This window comes from Melopsittacus undulatus, chromosome Z (genome assembly GCF_012275295.1).
Source record: "Melopsittacus undulatus isolate bMelUnd1 chromosome Z, bMelUnd1.mat.Z, whole genome shotgun sequence".
Lineage (NCBI taxonomy): Eukaryota > Metazoa > Chordata > Aves > Psittaciformes > Psittaculidae > Melopsittacus > Melopsittacus undulatus.
Window position 1 is genome coordinate 80,092,028 of NC_047557.1, and position 16,766 is coordinate 80,108,793.

The window sequence follows — 16,766 nt, forward strand, 5'->3', positions numbered from 1 at the left end:
CAGCAAATCTTACTTTGGCTGCAGTTGTGGAGAGTAAGCACTCCAGTGCTCCTGGTGAAGAAATCCTCTGCCATATTCAATATATCACACGCTTTCTCCACCCAATCCCAGGTTATTTCTTCAAGCCATTATTTTTAATTCTAAACTGTATTCCCCAGTCCTTTTAAGTCAATAGCTTGACTTCAGCTTATTGTTTTCTTTAAAAATGTTAAGACCACACACTGTGCTCTGCTAATACACTGTATTAAGTCACTGGTAGACAAATCTAACATCACATTACATACATGTTACAGCTGCTATTGGAACATGCCTTTTAAAAAATATCTTTATTGGATGAAATTGTCTCTTTCCCAAGAAAAATCTGGTTCTTCAATATAATTTATTATGCCTTTTAAAATTCTGTCTGTTCAATAAAATCTTTACTATATTATAAATACCTGTAATGAAAATATAATTTAAAATTCTGAGAGAAAACTTTTTTTTTCCTTTTACATTTTTCACAAAACCCACACAGGCACCAAGGAAAGACTAACAATAAAAATAATTTACTCCTTTACAATCTACTCTGTGTTGGAAACATTCAAAAGAGAGATTTTAAACTTGTCCTCTGATGAAACTTTGGCTACAACGTGGGAACTAATCTTAAAAGAAAGGAAGGTCTTATGTTTTTCACCCATTTTATCTGAAAACCTCTTTCAATGCATGATTTAGTGTTGCTAGTACTTTCCTTGCTGTAACATACCTGAACAAAGACTGCAAAAATCACTGTTATCTGAGGGAACCAACCTCTGAGTTTCAATGCACAGGACTAAAAGTGGTCCTGCCTCTCCAGATGGGAATATTTACCATGGAGATAAACTTCTAGTTCTGAAAATGAAACATTAGTGGAAGTAAGTTAGTGCCCTCACTCTGCAATGGCAGCAATTAGAAATTTTTATGGTTTTGCTTGTTCAGTAGTTATAAGTTGCCAGAAAGCTTGTACATGCAAGGAACAGCAGAAGAAAGCTTTCTGATCTGGATCACTTGTGGGGATTTTTTTCATGACGTCTCATTCTAAGCAAATTTTTTTAGTAGAGAGGAAATGAGTCAGTATCAGAATCATGGAGCTGTTATCCTTGAAGCATGGACAAGAAATATGGAAGAGTTATTAAATCAACTAAGCTAAACCTATCTAAAGCTGGCAATAAAGCACACTAAGCCCATGATAGGCATGAAACTATCACAAAGAAAGAATAAGCCGAGATTTTTAAATCTCCAGTTTGGAAAGACAGTTCTCAAAACTGTCTTTAGAGCAGGTCCTTTCCCACAGAAGATTACCTAAATATTATTCCAATAAATAGATTTGCCTTTAAATTACAGAATTTACCGGGAAGTATGAAAAATCACTATCCAAACTGATGAATTGTGAGCAAAAAGCTAAATTCCTGACTTAGAGACACTTGCATCATCTTTAAAAGAGTAGACAGTGAAGGAGAATCAAATAGTCTAGAGTGTCTGGAAAACACATTTCAGTAGTAGATGAGAGAGAAAGTAAAAACCATTCAGCACTTGTTTCGATTATCTTAGGCACTGCAATGAGAAAAATATCCCCTGGGAATCTCCATTTCCTTGTTCTAGATCCCCGTTAATTTCTGAGCATCCAACACTGCATTAATTTAATTATGAAAAGCAAAATAATATGTCAGTCTTGACTGACTTTAGAGAGCTTTGTGTGGAAAATTTCTGACTCCATTCTTGGAGTACTTTTTGCATTTCATACCTCTCCCCCTCCACTTTGCCTTAAATTCCTAGGTACTTGGGAAATGTTACAATCTATCCCAGACACTCCAAGATCCAGTCTTTAAGTAGGATCTGCTGGTGCAGTTAACCCTTTCATTCCACCTCGGCTGCAGTTCAAAGAAAGGACAAAGAGATCTCAGCTTTGTTGTCCTGACTACTGCAGACATAGGCATCTCATTTATATTACTTAATTTTAAAAATCTGACTGAGGCTCCATAGGCAGGTGGTTGGTCTCCAAAGCTCATATAGTTGATACGAAAAGATCAGTACACCATCCAGATAAATAAAAACAGCATAAAGACTATCCAAGTGCTCTGAAGTGCTATCTGTAGGAGCCTCTGCCCTCATTACATACAGCCTAGAATGACTAGGCTCATAATACAGGCACTTCACTTAGGTAAAGTTAGGTGGCGAGAATGCCATCCTCATTTGGGGATATTTTATGCTAGTGTCTGTCTGTATTCTAAATTGTGAATAACTTCATCAGTGTCCACTGATGCTCCAGTCCAACTCCAGCCTCTGAGTTGCTCCTTTATGGGAGAATAGAAGGGTAAGGGAGCACTGTTGTTTGGAGAACGAACATAAAACCTATGATGGAAGCAGTACTGGCTACACATGTTAAATCTGCAATAAATTCCAAACATAAGACTTCAATAGCCATTAAAAACCCAGGGATGAGAGCACCTCCCCATAGCTCTGGCAGTTTGCTTCAAAACTGCTTGGTAATTAAAGTTTTGAATAGGGTAGAAGAATAAATAATGTGAAAATTGTTTAAAATAGAGCATTCAAGTTTTCAGGGGAATACTACTGGATTTCATGCCTGAGGGGGCAAATCTACTTTTGATGGTAATGAAGAAAGGCTTTGAAAAAAGCTATTACTAAAAAGCATCAGTTTACTGGCTTATACTCCCACACACTTTTTTTTTCCTTCCTTGATATTTGTATTAAATATGAAGCAATCAAAGCAGCAATCACACAACTAGAGCATACAACAGACTTCTGAAAAAAGGCTACACATGAAGTGGGGAGAATAAATATATCCAACTCAGTGACAAACCCTATAGTTTAGTTTCCTTCATTTATAATATCAATCAAGGCTTGCAGCAGTCTATCATCTCTATGCTTGTATGGTTTGGCATTGTAAAAAAGATCAACGTAGTCACTGTACAGACTTTCTTCCGAGTCTCTCATCTGGAAGGGCTTGTTTAATTTTTCGAGGGCTTGATAGAAGTGCTCATATGGAATGTTTAACTTCTCACTTGGAGTCTTCTTTGGCAGTCGCTTCTGAGCCATCTGTCTGCTAAAAGCACTTCGCAGCAAATGTAGCATAGCCTCTGATGGGATTTTATCTTCTGCTTTGTCACTGCTACTACTGGTATTTTCTGTGACATTGTTTTTTTCATGCAAGTTCTCTTGTGCGGTACGGTCCTAGAATACATATTAGCATAAATGTTAGGTGACAGAGAAAAGCAACTGGATTCAGATTTGATCTGGTTATCTATTTCTATCTATGTGTGGGTAGATGCTGTTTGTTCATTCAGGAGCCACTTAGCATCTAGAAAAGAACTAGACAATTGCAAGAAAAGAGACTATCAAAGCACTATATCCTATAAACTGTCAAATCCCTCCACCACACATCCAACATAGGAAGTTATAAATTCAGATTCCACATTGGCAGGTTACAACACATCATTTTATAGTAGGATTTGTCCCAGTCTTAAGAGATACTTCTGTTTGTACTATGGGAGACAGCTCCTCAGCAGTGTAACTGAAGGAAGCATATGCAGTAGTGATGGCAGCTTTGATTGCGTCACATACTCTTGCACTTCCATATAACCTTCTCTGCAGGTAATCTCACCTGAGAAAAGATGGTGAAATATGCTAACCGTTGGCCATGACATATACCTTGGAAACCCTGGAAGACTAATGCCAGATACAGATGCACAGAGAAGCTGGTGAGAGGCATAACCTTATTTCAACAGTGTTTATTACGCCTCCCATACTGACATATTTCTTCCAATTAATTTTCATGTACATGGCTGCTGCACCTGCGGACACTTATCTAATGTGTTTAAAGATCATAATCATGTTTCCCTCCATCCTCTCCTTCAAACCCAGCTGAAGAATGTTAACCCCTCCATACTTTATGGACATTATTGTGATTACGTGATTAATTAAGTATTTTAAAGATGTTGACATAATCAAGTGTTGTGAAAATGTACAATAATACCACTCTGTGTATCTAGAAACAAACTGTCACTCTCAGAAGCCTGGAGTTTGTTTAGAGCACTCTACCTGATTTGTAACCAAGAGTGACAAAGGAGCTAGCAGCAACACATCCATTGAAGCAAACCTGAATCAGTGAATCCCTGACTTTTGTCATTTTTTCTGTTACTAACTTCCTTCCAAACATCCTGGAAGCACTCCAGGAGGCAAAGCTCCTTTTGGATGTGACACCTGTTCTCACTAGATTACATAAATTTAGTGTGTCTGTCCAAGGTGTCTTCCTCCTTCTATCACTATACTGCATTAGCTATTGAGTTTACTGCTTTAGTAACAATATATTCTTGCTTTGGTAACAATATCTTCTTAATATCCTAAAACCCTTACATATTGGCATATGAAAACAGAGACTAATAAAAATACCAGTTGTGGACATGGACAAAATTAAAATACAAAACTCAAAAGTAGTCAGGGGCTAGATGACATAAATACAGAAGGAGTACATATCTTACTACTAGGAAAAAAAAACATTTTTCTTATAAATTGTAAAATAATTGGGGAAAAACCTAACCAAACACTACCTCTACAAAATCTGTCATCTTCTCCACGCCTCTTCTGTCATTTTGCACAGCATTGTAAGATGTGTATGTACGTGGCTGCTTCATATGTTCAGGCTGTGTAGCAGTGCCATGCAAAATCAATTTCCAATTTACAATCCTTCCTTCATTTTCTATTCTTCTGGACTAAAAGACATGCATAGCATTAGCATAGGTTCTCAGGACATAAGAAGAGGAAACAGGACATTTGATTGTAAAGTAGACAGAAGTGACTAAAATAAATTATAAGGCTTTCAGTATCTAAATTAAGACAATTATTTATAAGCATAAAAAAAGATATATTAGAGACAGGATATATTAGAAAGTGGGACTTAATCTAATGGTTTGACTACTCCAAATATCACACTTCAATGCAACATAGTTATTAATTAATTGTGTGAGCATCAATGGAATTTTGTTATACCACAGGATGCTAAAAATCACTGATGTAGTATTTTGTATTATTATTATCTATTCACTAGGCTATTCCTTGGCAATTTCCTCACAAAAGTTACCACTGGGACAGTAATTTGGAATAACATGCTGCAGAGATGTACAAAGCAATCTGAAAGACAGCTTTAGGCCCATTAGGTTTGGCAGTGGCATTTTAGCAGTAGGAAATGGAAGAGACAATTACAGATACTCCTGAAACTTTATTTTACCAAGCTTCTTTCAGAATTTTTGCTCTATCATTTGGCGACTGAAGATAGAGACTGAAGCTCTTCTTTCCTACCAGAAGTCTATACCAAAGTTAACATACACAACTCACACGACAACTGAATTATGAGTAACTTTGTACGGGAATCTGTGATTTCTGCTTATTTCAGGAACTGCATAACCCTACATGCTGAAGAAAGAGTACATGACATCTTGAGGGCAAAATGCTTGGTTTATTATAAGTTTCAGAAAACTCTCAGTTGAAAATTGAAAATGAGAGATAATTGCAAACAAAATGCTCTAAACTTTTAAAAAAATACATTATATTGATTACAAAGAGCAGGGTATCTGTAACCATGGGGTTATCTATACGCCTGCAGCAATACCACTACACTGTTGACACTGATATTTACTTCTACAGCCTTGTCCATCGGCTTAGTACTTGGCATTATCCTCCTGTTTACAGTCTGAGGTTAATATCTGAGGTTAATAGGGACTGGAGGTTCAGTGTCTGCTAGGAAGCATTCAGTTTCTGGCAGGATCTGATCCCTAATGACAAGCTTATTTACAGGCAGCTTCAGTGAAATCATCCAGAAATGAGTGTGCTTGATCATTCCCTCTTTGAAGAGAATGATTTTTTCAGTTGCCTATCAAGCAGCTTTATTCTGATGTCTTGCTGTTGTAATCCGTATCCCCAGGTGGTTCTAGTAAACTTATTTATTTCCTATCTGTAGATTTCTTGTCTTTAATCCTTAAAGGTTGTTCAGCAGTAATTACTCTAAGAAAGAAGTTAGGGAAAGGTATACATCAGAACAGGTCTCTGAGGTTCATTTTCAGCTAATGAATTTCACATGAAATTCATTACACATGAATTCATTCACATGAAATTCATTCACATGAATTCATTTACACATGAATTCATTCACATGAATTCATTCACATGAAATTCATTACTTCAAAAAGTTTTGAACTAGTGAAAATTATGTACACACCAAGAAAAGACTAGATCTAGCCTGTGTTCTCTTCTGCAGAAAAAGAAATATTATTAACTAAATAATAGTTAATCATATGTTAATTTGATTACATATTTCACTTCACGAATCACAGAAAAATATATGAAGTGATTCCTGTCATTGACATATAATGTGTGAGAAATACAGACATGAAATTTTTTTGACAGGTACATGTTGGTGTAATGAGGATGGTTCTTTGCATTTATGTAAAGAATAAGAAAATTTGATCCTATCTTTTATTTTAATCACAGAATCCTAGAATGGTACGGGTTGGAAGGGACCTCAAAGATCATCTAGTTCCAGTCCCTCTGCCATGGGCAGGGACACTTTCCACTAGATGAGGTTACTCAAAGCCCCATATCTTTAATACAGATGGAGATTTAGTTTGAATGAATTCTTGTAGCTTACTTAATGAGGAGAGTGGTTAATGATCCTTTTACCTGTGTTAGCTTCCAAATGTAGCTAGTTAACATACAGACATACTTACCATATCAGTAATTCTTAAAACCCAGGTGCCTGTTGGATTCTCTCCCCATGTGTGAACAGACATGAAATCCCAGTTCTTAAAGCCATCGGGAGATCTATCTCTCTCTCTCTCAGCCAGTAAGACAGTGCTGGTCCCTGTATTAGTGCAAGATCAACAGTAGTGACTGTTCATATGTGACCTCTTTTACTCTTCACATTGCTTAGCTTGCACATTATTTAGTGCACACACAACCTGGAAAATGCACTATTGCATAATGGCATGGGGAACAGGAAATGTGCTACTTCTGCTCAGTGGTTCCTTTAGTTATTTTCATAGCAGTATTTAACAGCATAAAAACTATCACATTAGATCATGCTAAAAAGGTACATCTTGCTTAGTGTTCAATCTCCAACACAAAAAAACAGTGAATGCACATAAAGAAATATAAGAAACAGAGGTCAGATGCAGTCAGCCTTTTTCACTGACGACCAGTTCAAGAAAATTCTGAGATAGAAGTTCTGAAGTCAAAGCAGTTTGTACAGTATTGTGAAATCAAAGCCTCATCCTAAATTTATCACAGTTGGGATTTTCGTGTGAGTTACAGCCTGAGACTTCAACAGGATGAAAAGAATTTGCATTGATACTATTATAACAAAAATGCTGCAGTTCACAGAATATTTCTGCAGCAAAAAAGATCCTGCTGCATAGTAGGAAATTTCTTGTGCTTTTCTGCATATAACGGGAGAGTAAGTGAGTTATATAATAAGAACAAAGAAGCCCCAGGGGGCCTGATCACAAGCTATATATATGTTTAAAGGTAACATCATAAATTCAGAGAAGGAATGACAAACATTTGGTATCACTGTTTTGCAGAAAAGTGGAAAAATAGCAAGCACCAAAGGAAAAATAGTTTAACCATGAAGGAAACATGATACTATAGTGGAGTCAGCAGAACTTGACTATCTCAGCTAAACTCTTTGAAATATATACAAAGATGAAGAATATATGACTGCTGTCAGTCTTTCAAAAAGAGGTGTTTTTCTATGATGAAGCCATGCTTCCTACAGATTAGCAACACAACAGTGTTCTGGGGGAGAAATACCTCTCTAAAAGTAGAATAAGAGTTACTATCGCTGTCATCTCCATGATTTATGTAGAGACAGCCTATATATTTACTCCCAAACTAAAACTTATCTAAGATGGAATTAAATTTGAAGGTACCACCAAGAGTCAAGGATAAAACACCTCACAATGACATTGCTCCCATAGGACAAACGGTAGACACAGACAAGGAAGAATTAAGGTTAGGCTTAAAAGGAATTCCAGACAAGGTAGGGTTTTGAAATACACTGCATGTACAGTATCTTAACCCTGCTCCCTAGTGAGATCCTACAGTAACAATACAAATGAAAACTCTAGTAGTTTATCTCTGAATTACTAGATTAGCCTTTAATTTCAGTAAATTAGATCAGCCTCATGTTTAAATTCATACCTGAATGCCTGTCTTTCTCCTTCTAACACCAGTTCATCCAACAGATCTTACTCTCTACCAAGTTGTTCAGACTAATTCTCTTTTTTTTTCTTCTCATGGTGTTTTTCTGGGCATTGTCAAAATGGCTTGCAATATTCTAACACATTTAGTATAGCTGTACAAAGGTACCTGACAGAGACACCATGTTATTAAATATACCAGTGGGAAGACACAGTTACACAAAATCTAGGGAGTCAGATTTCCTCAGCTTTCCATTAGTCTGTTTAATTGTAGTAAGGCTGATAAGCACTATTTAACTGTAATTTGTTGTCTGCCAGGAACTCTCAGTTTTTATAGGCCCTGTTGCTAAACAAAAACCTATTATAAACACTGCCTTCATTTTCTGAAGTCTGACTTTCAAACTTTTTCTCACAAATATAACCCAGAACACATGAAGGTGCAAAAAGCGTTTTAGAGAACCAGTTTTCTGGTTCCCAGAGTGCTTTGTACTCATGCCCTCCCACTGGAGGTCACTACATTTGTCTGACAATGCATTTAGCTCTTTTTAAACCACTGAAGAACATGGAGGTGGTTTTTAAGGAAATAGATGTTACACACCACAGCAACACAAACAAAGCATGTAATTGCCTGCTGTACCTGCTGGAGATACCAGAGTGACATGAAGATCACCTCTACGGGAATACTCAATCGTGGCCTCCAGCTGCACATGCTCCAGAGATGCAATGAAACTTTCTTGACCCTCACAGGCTTTCGTGGGAATTTCAATGATGACTTCCTCATTTGCTCTTAATAATCTGGCAAAATTACAAGAGTTCTTTGATTGGGTGTAGAAACTTTTGATTCTGGATTGTTATGTTTAGTGCAAATGACACATTTAACACCCATTTCGAAATTATAAGAAAGAAAGAAGTAAAGGCAAACTGTACATTCACTATTTTTTGAATGCCCCAGTAAAAGCCATGGGGAGCTCTGGAAGCATAGATAATGGTTAAGTGGACCAAATGATAAGAGCTGCTTAAGACAGACTTGTGCAACATACCCCGGGAGCAAGCAAGTCTGACAACTGAGGGTTTCTATCAAAACTTTGCTGTCCAACAGAGACTACAAAATACCAATCTGCATCACATGACTATATCAGGCTTAGACTTAGTTGCTCATTCAAATATTCGGAAGAGCTGTTATCATGGAGCTAAACTATTGTAGCAGGCACAGCTGTTTTAACCTTTTGTAATCAGCACCATCTCAAGAAAGAAAAGCTAACATCTGTACATTCTCTGTACAAAGAGCTACTATGCAAACCTCTCCTTGTACAAATTTCATTACTTCTAATGAGAATGAGGTATCCAAATCTGCACATAAATTATTCTAAACTCAGAATTGTGGGATCTTTGTTTTTATAAGGTAACATAGAGGACTGCAATACAGATACATAAACAGAATGTATTACATACGTCAGTACTGGGTCAACACTCTTTGGAGAGCTCACAAAAGCAAATTGGTAGTAAAACAGTATAAATAATGAAGTTACCAAGAAGTGAAACTCCAAAACACAGTAACATATTTCTGCAGAAAGATTTTTAATGCACTCACACAGTGTAATTTCAATCTTTGAAATAGCTGTGTTTTTAAAGACAACAAGTCTGTGAGTAAGTGGAGACAAAAATTATATACTTCTTAATCAATCAGCTTAGCGACTAATTATAACTTACCTGCATGTTGGGCTCAGTTAGTCTCACTAAGCTGGGAGCACTTCTGAATGTGGCCAGTAAGTCTTTTTAGTGAGTCTTTGAGATTTGTGTTTCATAAGAGACATGCCACGTGTGGCTAAATCTCAATCTATCACCTTGACTTCAACATGTACTGTGCCTACCACAGGAGAAGAATTGCTAAGACCTATTACAGATTTTAGTTTTTCTAAAATCTCTGGGAATCTTTGGTATCTTTTACCCATCTTCTGACAGCATTCTAAACATTCATAGCTTACCTGATTGGTTTCAGTCCCACAGCATCATCCATTCATACAATGGCTGCACAAGCAGACATAAATATCTTTGTTACAGCTTCATGCTAGCATTTACCATCAGTCTTACACCAAAAAAAGGAAGCAAGGAAATGTTCCTTGTCTGCCCAACAAACACAGTAAGGCAAAATTAAATTAATCAAAAGAACTCTCTTATTCTGGTTCAGAGCAATCTGTGCAGAATACTATCCTTCGGGCTTTAATAAAAGAGATATAAGCCTAGTTACTGCAATGCAAATTCTTACCTTGGTTTAAAGCTTTTGTCTTTGACAATACACTCTCTCTTTTCTGGTACGCCTTTCCATCTTTTGGGATCAGCTAAATCTACCAACGCATTGGCGTTGAGTAGTCCAAACCCAAATCGACTGTTGACCATCAGTCCTGCTCCATTCTTTTTCCATCCTGGATTTCCAGCCAGTGGATCATATTCTGAGGTCCACACTACCAAGTGCTGCATATCCCTCCATGTTAGATTTGGGCTGTTGAGAAAATGCTCCTTGTTAATTGTTTCAGGGATATTTTTCTCTCAGTTATTATTACAGTAATAATAGTAATATAATATAAATAATAATATGATTATTAATAATAACTACAAATATAATAAGTAATAATAATGCATCTAAATAATAAAAATAATAATTTTATTATTATTAATAGTGATATAATTACATTATTATTATTAGTTTGCAACAGAATGCAATTTGAATGCATATAGCATTCCATTATTTAAAAATATACAGTGCTTAAAATATACATGCTTATCCTCACAATGCTTCTTCAGGTAGACAAGGTTTCTGTGTAAATGAAGAACAGTTACCTAGCAAAATTAAGAGTCAAATTCTTCCAAATTATTCAGGCATTTCAGTATGTTCCATCAGTCTTTATGGGACATGGATTTTGAAAATTAACTGGATATTTGATTCTATCTGTGGTTAACACTATGGCCCTATGTATCTTGGCTTATGCCATCAAAGGAGTATGCAATGGGAACTGGAGCTGAACCCACACCATTCAAGCACTAAGCCTACTCCTTAATGCATGATGTGTTTTCTGTGAAAAAGCCATTGTCTTGTCTTACCCTGTTCTTTCTTATCCTCTTTAAGTCTTACATTCCGACTACCGGCCCTACAGGATCTGAACCTGTCTGCTCCCAGCCTGCTCTGACAGTCAAGGCTGGGTACTTTCCATTTTATGTCTCATCATCAGCAGAAAAGCTTCAGTAAATTGACTAAAGACTTAATTTAAACTCCTCCAATCTACTGCCTTCAAATTATGTTCCAATACATGTGCAAACTTTGTTGCAAACCTCAAATTGCTTTGAAGTGCAATTGACAGAATTCAGTGAACAATTGTGGGCGATGCATGAAATGGACTAAAATTCCTCTGTCATCACATATTACTTATGTTGGTTCTTTGCTGGAAGGTGTTGAGGTAAGTAGCTGCTTATTTTTGTCATCAGCCTGAGCACATCTGACTGACAAAAACTGGAGTTGCAGCATGAGATGGTGCCACTTCATACAGACAACACTCCAGGGAAGATGGTGGCGTAGCTGAGGAAGAGGAGTTTCAGAGGTAATTGTGTGGCATCTTACTTTGCTTCCAGTGCCAAGGCAAAAATTCCTGCTGCCAGTGGTGCAGATGCAGAGGTCCCAGTGTGGGTCTCTGTACATTCATTGTGAAGATCAGCACTTGTCTGAGAGAAAAAACAACCAAAAAAAGACTGCATGAAGAAACAGTTGTAAATACAGTTATACCCACACTCACAAGCATAACCATATATCCTTTACTTGGTGCACATCAGTACATTCCGCACCATCACAAAAGTGATGGATGCTTAAATCTGTTCATATTTCAATCCACTCTTTTTACTTCAACTATAATTTTTGTATCAAAACACTTTGTGTTAGAACAAAATACTCCCACACTAAGTACCTTATTTTATTCTCAGGTTTCACAATAAGTGTTTCAGGCTTCCTGGTGAATCATAAAAACAGATCATTGTGTTGGACCTAGAACATTTAAAATTACTGCTTGCTAGAAAATTATTCACAGGATTAGTATTGGTGTTCTGCTCCCTCTTCAGCAGAAGAACTATAATTTGCAATGAAACATGTGCTTTATTTGGAAATTAAATATCAAGCTCTTCTACCCATGTGTCTACATCTTAGGTATGAAGAGAAACCACTTAGGAAGGACGCATTTCCTGGCTAACTTGGAATGACATTTTAATCCCCATCAATGTAGTTTATAGTAAAATTAGCATCCATCAGTGCTGAACAGAAATTATAAGTACTTCAACATTATTTTATCACATGAACTTTCTTCAGTACAAGTTATTTCTTGCAGAGTAATGAAAGCCTGCAGACTGATAGGCCTGTTTGCTGAGTACCTTTTAAAGGTTTGCAAGCAGTACCGTTGCCGTCACAATCTTACAAAAGGTAATGGCAAGGTATACAAAGATACTGACTCACTAAATTCAAAGGTTCTTTTTGCCTTTCCTCTAAAACTCCATTCATTTGCCCTTTCTGAATAATGAGACCATATAAAGCTTCATGCAGAGACCTCTACAATACAAATAGCAGGCAAATTCAGCATGCTGATTTAACTGGATCAACATAATGATTTTGTTTAGCTATTGCTTACAGTGGAAGATGTTCCAGGAATGCAATCACTTTTTGACTCACAAAACCCTCTGTTTTCCAAGGGAAAAGCACTAAGCATGTAACACATAACACAAAGTGGATACTAGAAAATGAGCATTTAAGAGCTCTCACTTCTTATTTGCATACAAAATACATTTTTATGTTTGTTCTGAATCTGATAAAAACAACCTACAATTCTTTGGTCTGTATAATCCCCACTGCTGTATGCTGTGGCCAGAGTTGAAGAGCACTTCTCTGCATACCAGGGAGAAAGGCCCTGCTGAGAAGCACTGCTAATGGAAATAGTGTAGATACTATCAGTGTAACCATCACAGTCACAGTTGTCACCCTGACGGCCTCCGTTCCCAGAAGCCCATACGAAAATGGAGCCTTTCCCATTTCGACCCTAGAGAAAATGGAAATGAGCAGTTATCAAAGAGATTTTGGTCTCTGTAATGTACTCTCAACAACCTCTCCCCCAAAATAAACTGATAAATAAAATATTTTCAGACAGAAAAAGACAGTTTTCCATGTGCACTGTAGCAGACAGAGACAGAAGAAACCAGCTACTTGAGGTATCCTACTACACACCCTACAGTACATATCTTAGTTTGACTGGTTGAGGGTTAGTGTTCCAGGTACAGCATCTTTCCTCAGAATAGGCTTTTAAGTTAAAAAAAGAATCTGTGTTCAACAGGTAAGTTTTCCCATACACTGATGTTTTATTTCAGACTATTTCTATGAAAAAAGCCTTTTTTTTCAATTATTTTTTTAAAGAAATGGGAAGTAAAATCTTATGTATTTCACTTACTTCACTTGGCTTTCCTCCAGTCATAGAGGTATGCATAAACAGTATGAATGTTGTGCATAATAAGACTTTTCCACTAATTCATTTTTTGTAAGGAAGCCTTTCATGGTTGGCCTTGTTGAAACACAGGATACCAGCAAGCACATCTCACTGAAAATTCTCTCTTACAGGCCCGTGGGCCAGCAACAACAGTGTCCCGATGTAACCATGTTCATTCCCTGCTCTGGTCTCCAGTATGTAAAGGAGCAGCAGCTAACAACTGATGCTGGCAGCTGACAGCATGTAAAGTATCAGAGCTATTGTAGAGGAAACATGTATTACCTTATCCAGTCTTAAGCTGGTCCTTCAGGGGGAAAAAAAAAATTTCACATGAAGAGCAAAAGTTCTTATGTTGCTTGTTACTAGTTTATGCACATTCATTAGAAACAGCAGTTAAATACAGATTTTTATCCTCCCACTCAGATGAGATTTGAAATTATTCATGGAAGTATTAAGACATTTGCAGCACTTAAAATGCCAAAAATAAAGAAAAGGCAGACTGCACTCTTTGTGATACAACTGTTAAAATGGGAAGAATAAGCTACGTCAGTTACAGAAAATTAGATTGTATCTTACTTTGAGAATAAAGGCTGCAGTCCAGAAAAGCACCAGTATATGTAAATACTTGCTTTGGTTTCACTTAAGAGTACTGCTAATGCCTCTTAAGACACTTAAGACTAAGCATACAGGCCAGCAATGAAGGTGCCAGGGATGAAAGTCACTGGTCACCCCAACTCTGTCTGACTTTAAGCCAAGTAGAAATCAAAGAAAGCCTGACAAATGAATGGGCAAATTTGCTCCCCTTGAGAAATAATATGAGCTGTAAAAAAAGACACTTTCTTCACCAAAAAAAAACCTGCTTTTTCAGAGTAAGCCCACTGAACACTTGCTCCCTAATTATTGCCTTTAATTCTCCTTCTTCTCTTTCTGCCTACCTATGGACTTAGATCTGTTTATCGCCAGCCCACTCCTCTTGGTGTCCATTCTTCCCTCAAGAGTATGCCTGCCAGCTATCAGACTCTTCTTTCTTCTCTCCTCTGCTAATGTTAATCGCCCGTCTTCCAAAATCCATTCTTTTTGCTTCTGTCCTTCAAGCTGCCCTCCATTTCCTTCCTCTCTCATCTCTGAATCTGTCTTCCTCTCTGTATTAGCACCTGTCCACCTTTAGGTATCTTTTTACCTCACTGGCAAGAGCAGGGTAGTATTAATACAACCTCAGTAGCTCTCAGTTTATACCCTACTTATCCTCCAACCAGATATAAAGAGGATAACATGAAAAAGAACTGTAAAAATATTGTTTCCAATTCTCTTAATGATGCATTTTTACTATATTCCTTTTAACTGGATCATGACATGCACCATTTCATAGAATCAAAGAATAGTTAGGATTGGAAAGGACCTCAAGATCATCCAGTTCCAACCCCCCTGCCATGGGCAGGGACACCTCACACTAAACCATGCCACCCAAGGCTTCGTCCAGCCTGGCCTTGAACACTGCCAGGGATGGAGCATTCACTACCTCCCTGGGCAACCCATTCCAGTGCCCCTCCTACCTCACAGTAAAGAACTTCCTTATATCCAATCTAAACTTCCCCTGTTTAAGTTTTAACCTGTTACCACTTGTCCTATCACTACAGTCCCTAATGAAGAGTCCCTCACCAGCATCCCTTATAGGCCCCCTTCAGATACTGGAAGGCTGCTATGAGATCTCCACGCAGCCTTCTCTTCTCCAGGCTGAACAGCCCCAACTTTCTCAGCCTGTCTTTGTATGGGAGGTGCTCCAGTCCCCTCATCATCCTCGTGGCCCTCCTCTGGACTTGTTCTAACAGTTCCATGTCCTTTTTATGTTGAGGACACCACAACTGCACACAATACTCCAAGTGGGGTCTCACGAGAGCAGAGTAGAGGGGCAGGATCACCTCCTTCAACCTGCTGGTCACGCTTCTTTTGATGCAGCCCAGGATACGGTTGGCTTTCTGTGCTGTGAGTGCACACTGCTGGCTCGTGTTCATTTTCTCATTGACCAACACCCCCAAGTCCTTCTCCACAGGACTACCATGAATTTCCTTATTGCCCAACCTGTAGCTGTGCCTGGGATTGCTCCCACCCAGGTGTAGGACCTTGCACTTGGCATGGCTGAACTGCATGAGGTTGGCATCAGCCCACCTCACAAGTGTGTCAAGTTCCCTCTGGATGGCATTCCTTCCCTCTAGCGTATCAACCGAACCACACAGCTTGGTGTCATCGGCAAACTTGCTGAGGGCACACTCAATTCCATTGTCCATGTCAGCGACAAAAATATTAAACAAGACCGGTCCCAACACCGATCCCTGAGGGACACCACTCGTTACTGGTCTCCAGCCGGACATTGAACCGTTGACCACAACTCTTTGAGTGTGACCATCCAGCCAGTTCTTTATCCACCAAGTGGTCCACCTATCAAATTGATGACACTCCAATTTAGAGACAAGGATGTCATGTGGGACAGTGTCGAACGCTTTGCACAAGTCCAGGTAGATGATGTCAACTGCTCCACCCCTGTCCATCACTTCTGTAGCCCCATCATAGAAGGCCACCAAAATGGTCAGGCAGGATTTTCCCCTAGTAAAGCCATGCTGGCTGTCACCAAGCACCTTTCTCTTTTTCATATCCCCTAGCATGCCTTCCAGGAGAATCTGCTCCCAGATTTTGCCAGGCACAGAGGTGAGACTGACTGGTCTGTAATTCTCTGGGTCATCCATTTTTTCCTTCTTGAAAATGGGGGTTATATTTCCCTTTTTCCAGTCGTCAGGAACTTCACCTGTCTGCCATGATTTTTCAAATATGATGGCCAGTGGCTTTGCAACTTCATTCACCAGCTCCTTTAGGACCCGTGGATGGATTTCATCAGGTCCCATGGACTTGTGCACATTCAGGTTCTTAAGATGGTCTCGAACCAGATCCTCATGTACAGTGGGCCCAAGGTCTAGGTTTTCACAGTCCCTGCGTCTGCTTTCCAAGATTCGGGTGCTGCGGTCAGAGCCTTTGCCAG

General features: G+C 38.4%; 1 protein-coding gene across 2 annotated transcripts in view; it reads right to left on the bottom strand.

Moving 5' to 3' along the window:
• Positions 1–222: 222 nt before the first annotated feature.
• The window catches only part of PCSK1 (proprotein convertase subtilisin/kexin type 1), a 32,020-nt gene continuing 15,476 nt past the window's right edge, over positions 223–16,766 (bottom strand). For both annotated transcript variants that reach the window (XM_034072877.1, XM_031051823.2), the window contains exons 8-14: positions 13,082–13,294; positions 11,839–11,939; positions 10,492–10,725; positions 8,863–9,020; positions 6,756–6,889; positions 4,584–4,745; positions 223–3,207 (exon numbers count right to left, since the gene is read on the bottom strand). In XM_034072877.1, the coding sequence (XP_033928768.1) occupies positions 2,845–3,207; positions 4,584–4,745; positions 6,756–6,889; positions 8,863–9,020; positions 10,492–10,725; positions 11,839–11,939; positions 13,082–13,294 (1,365 nt within the window). In that variant the 3' untranslated portion in view covers positions 223–2,844. The remainder of the gene's footprint in view (positions 3,208–4,583; positions 4,746–6,755; positions 6,890–8,862; positions 9,021–10,491; positions 10,726–11,838; positions 11,940–13,081; positions 13,295–16,766) is intronic.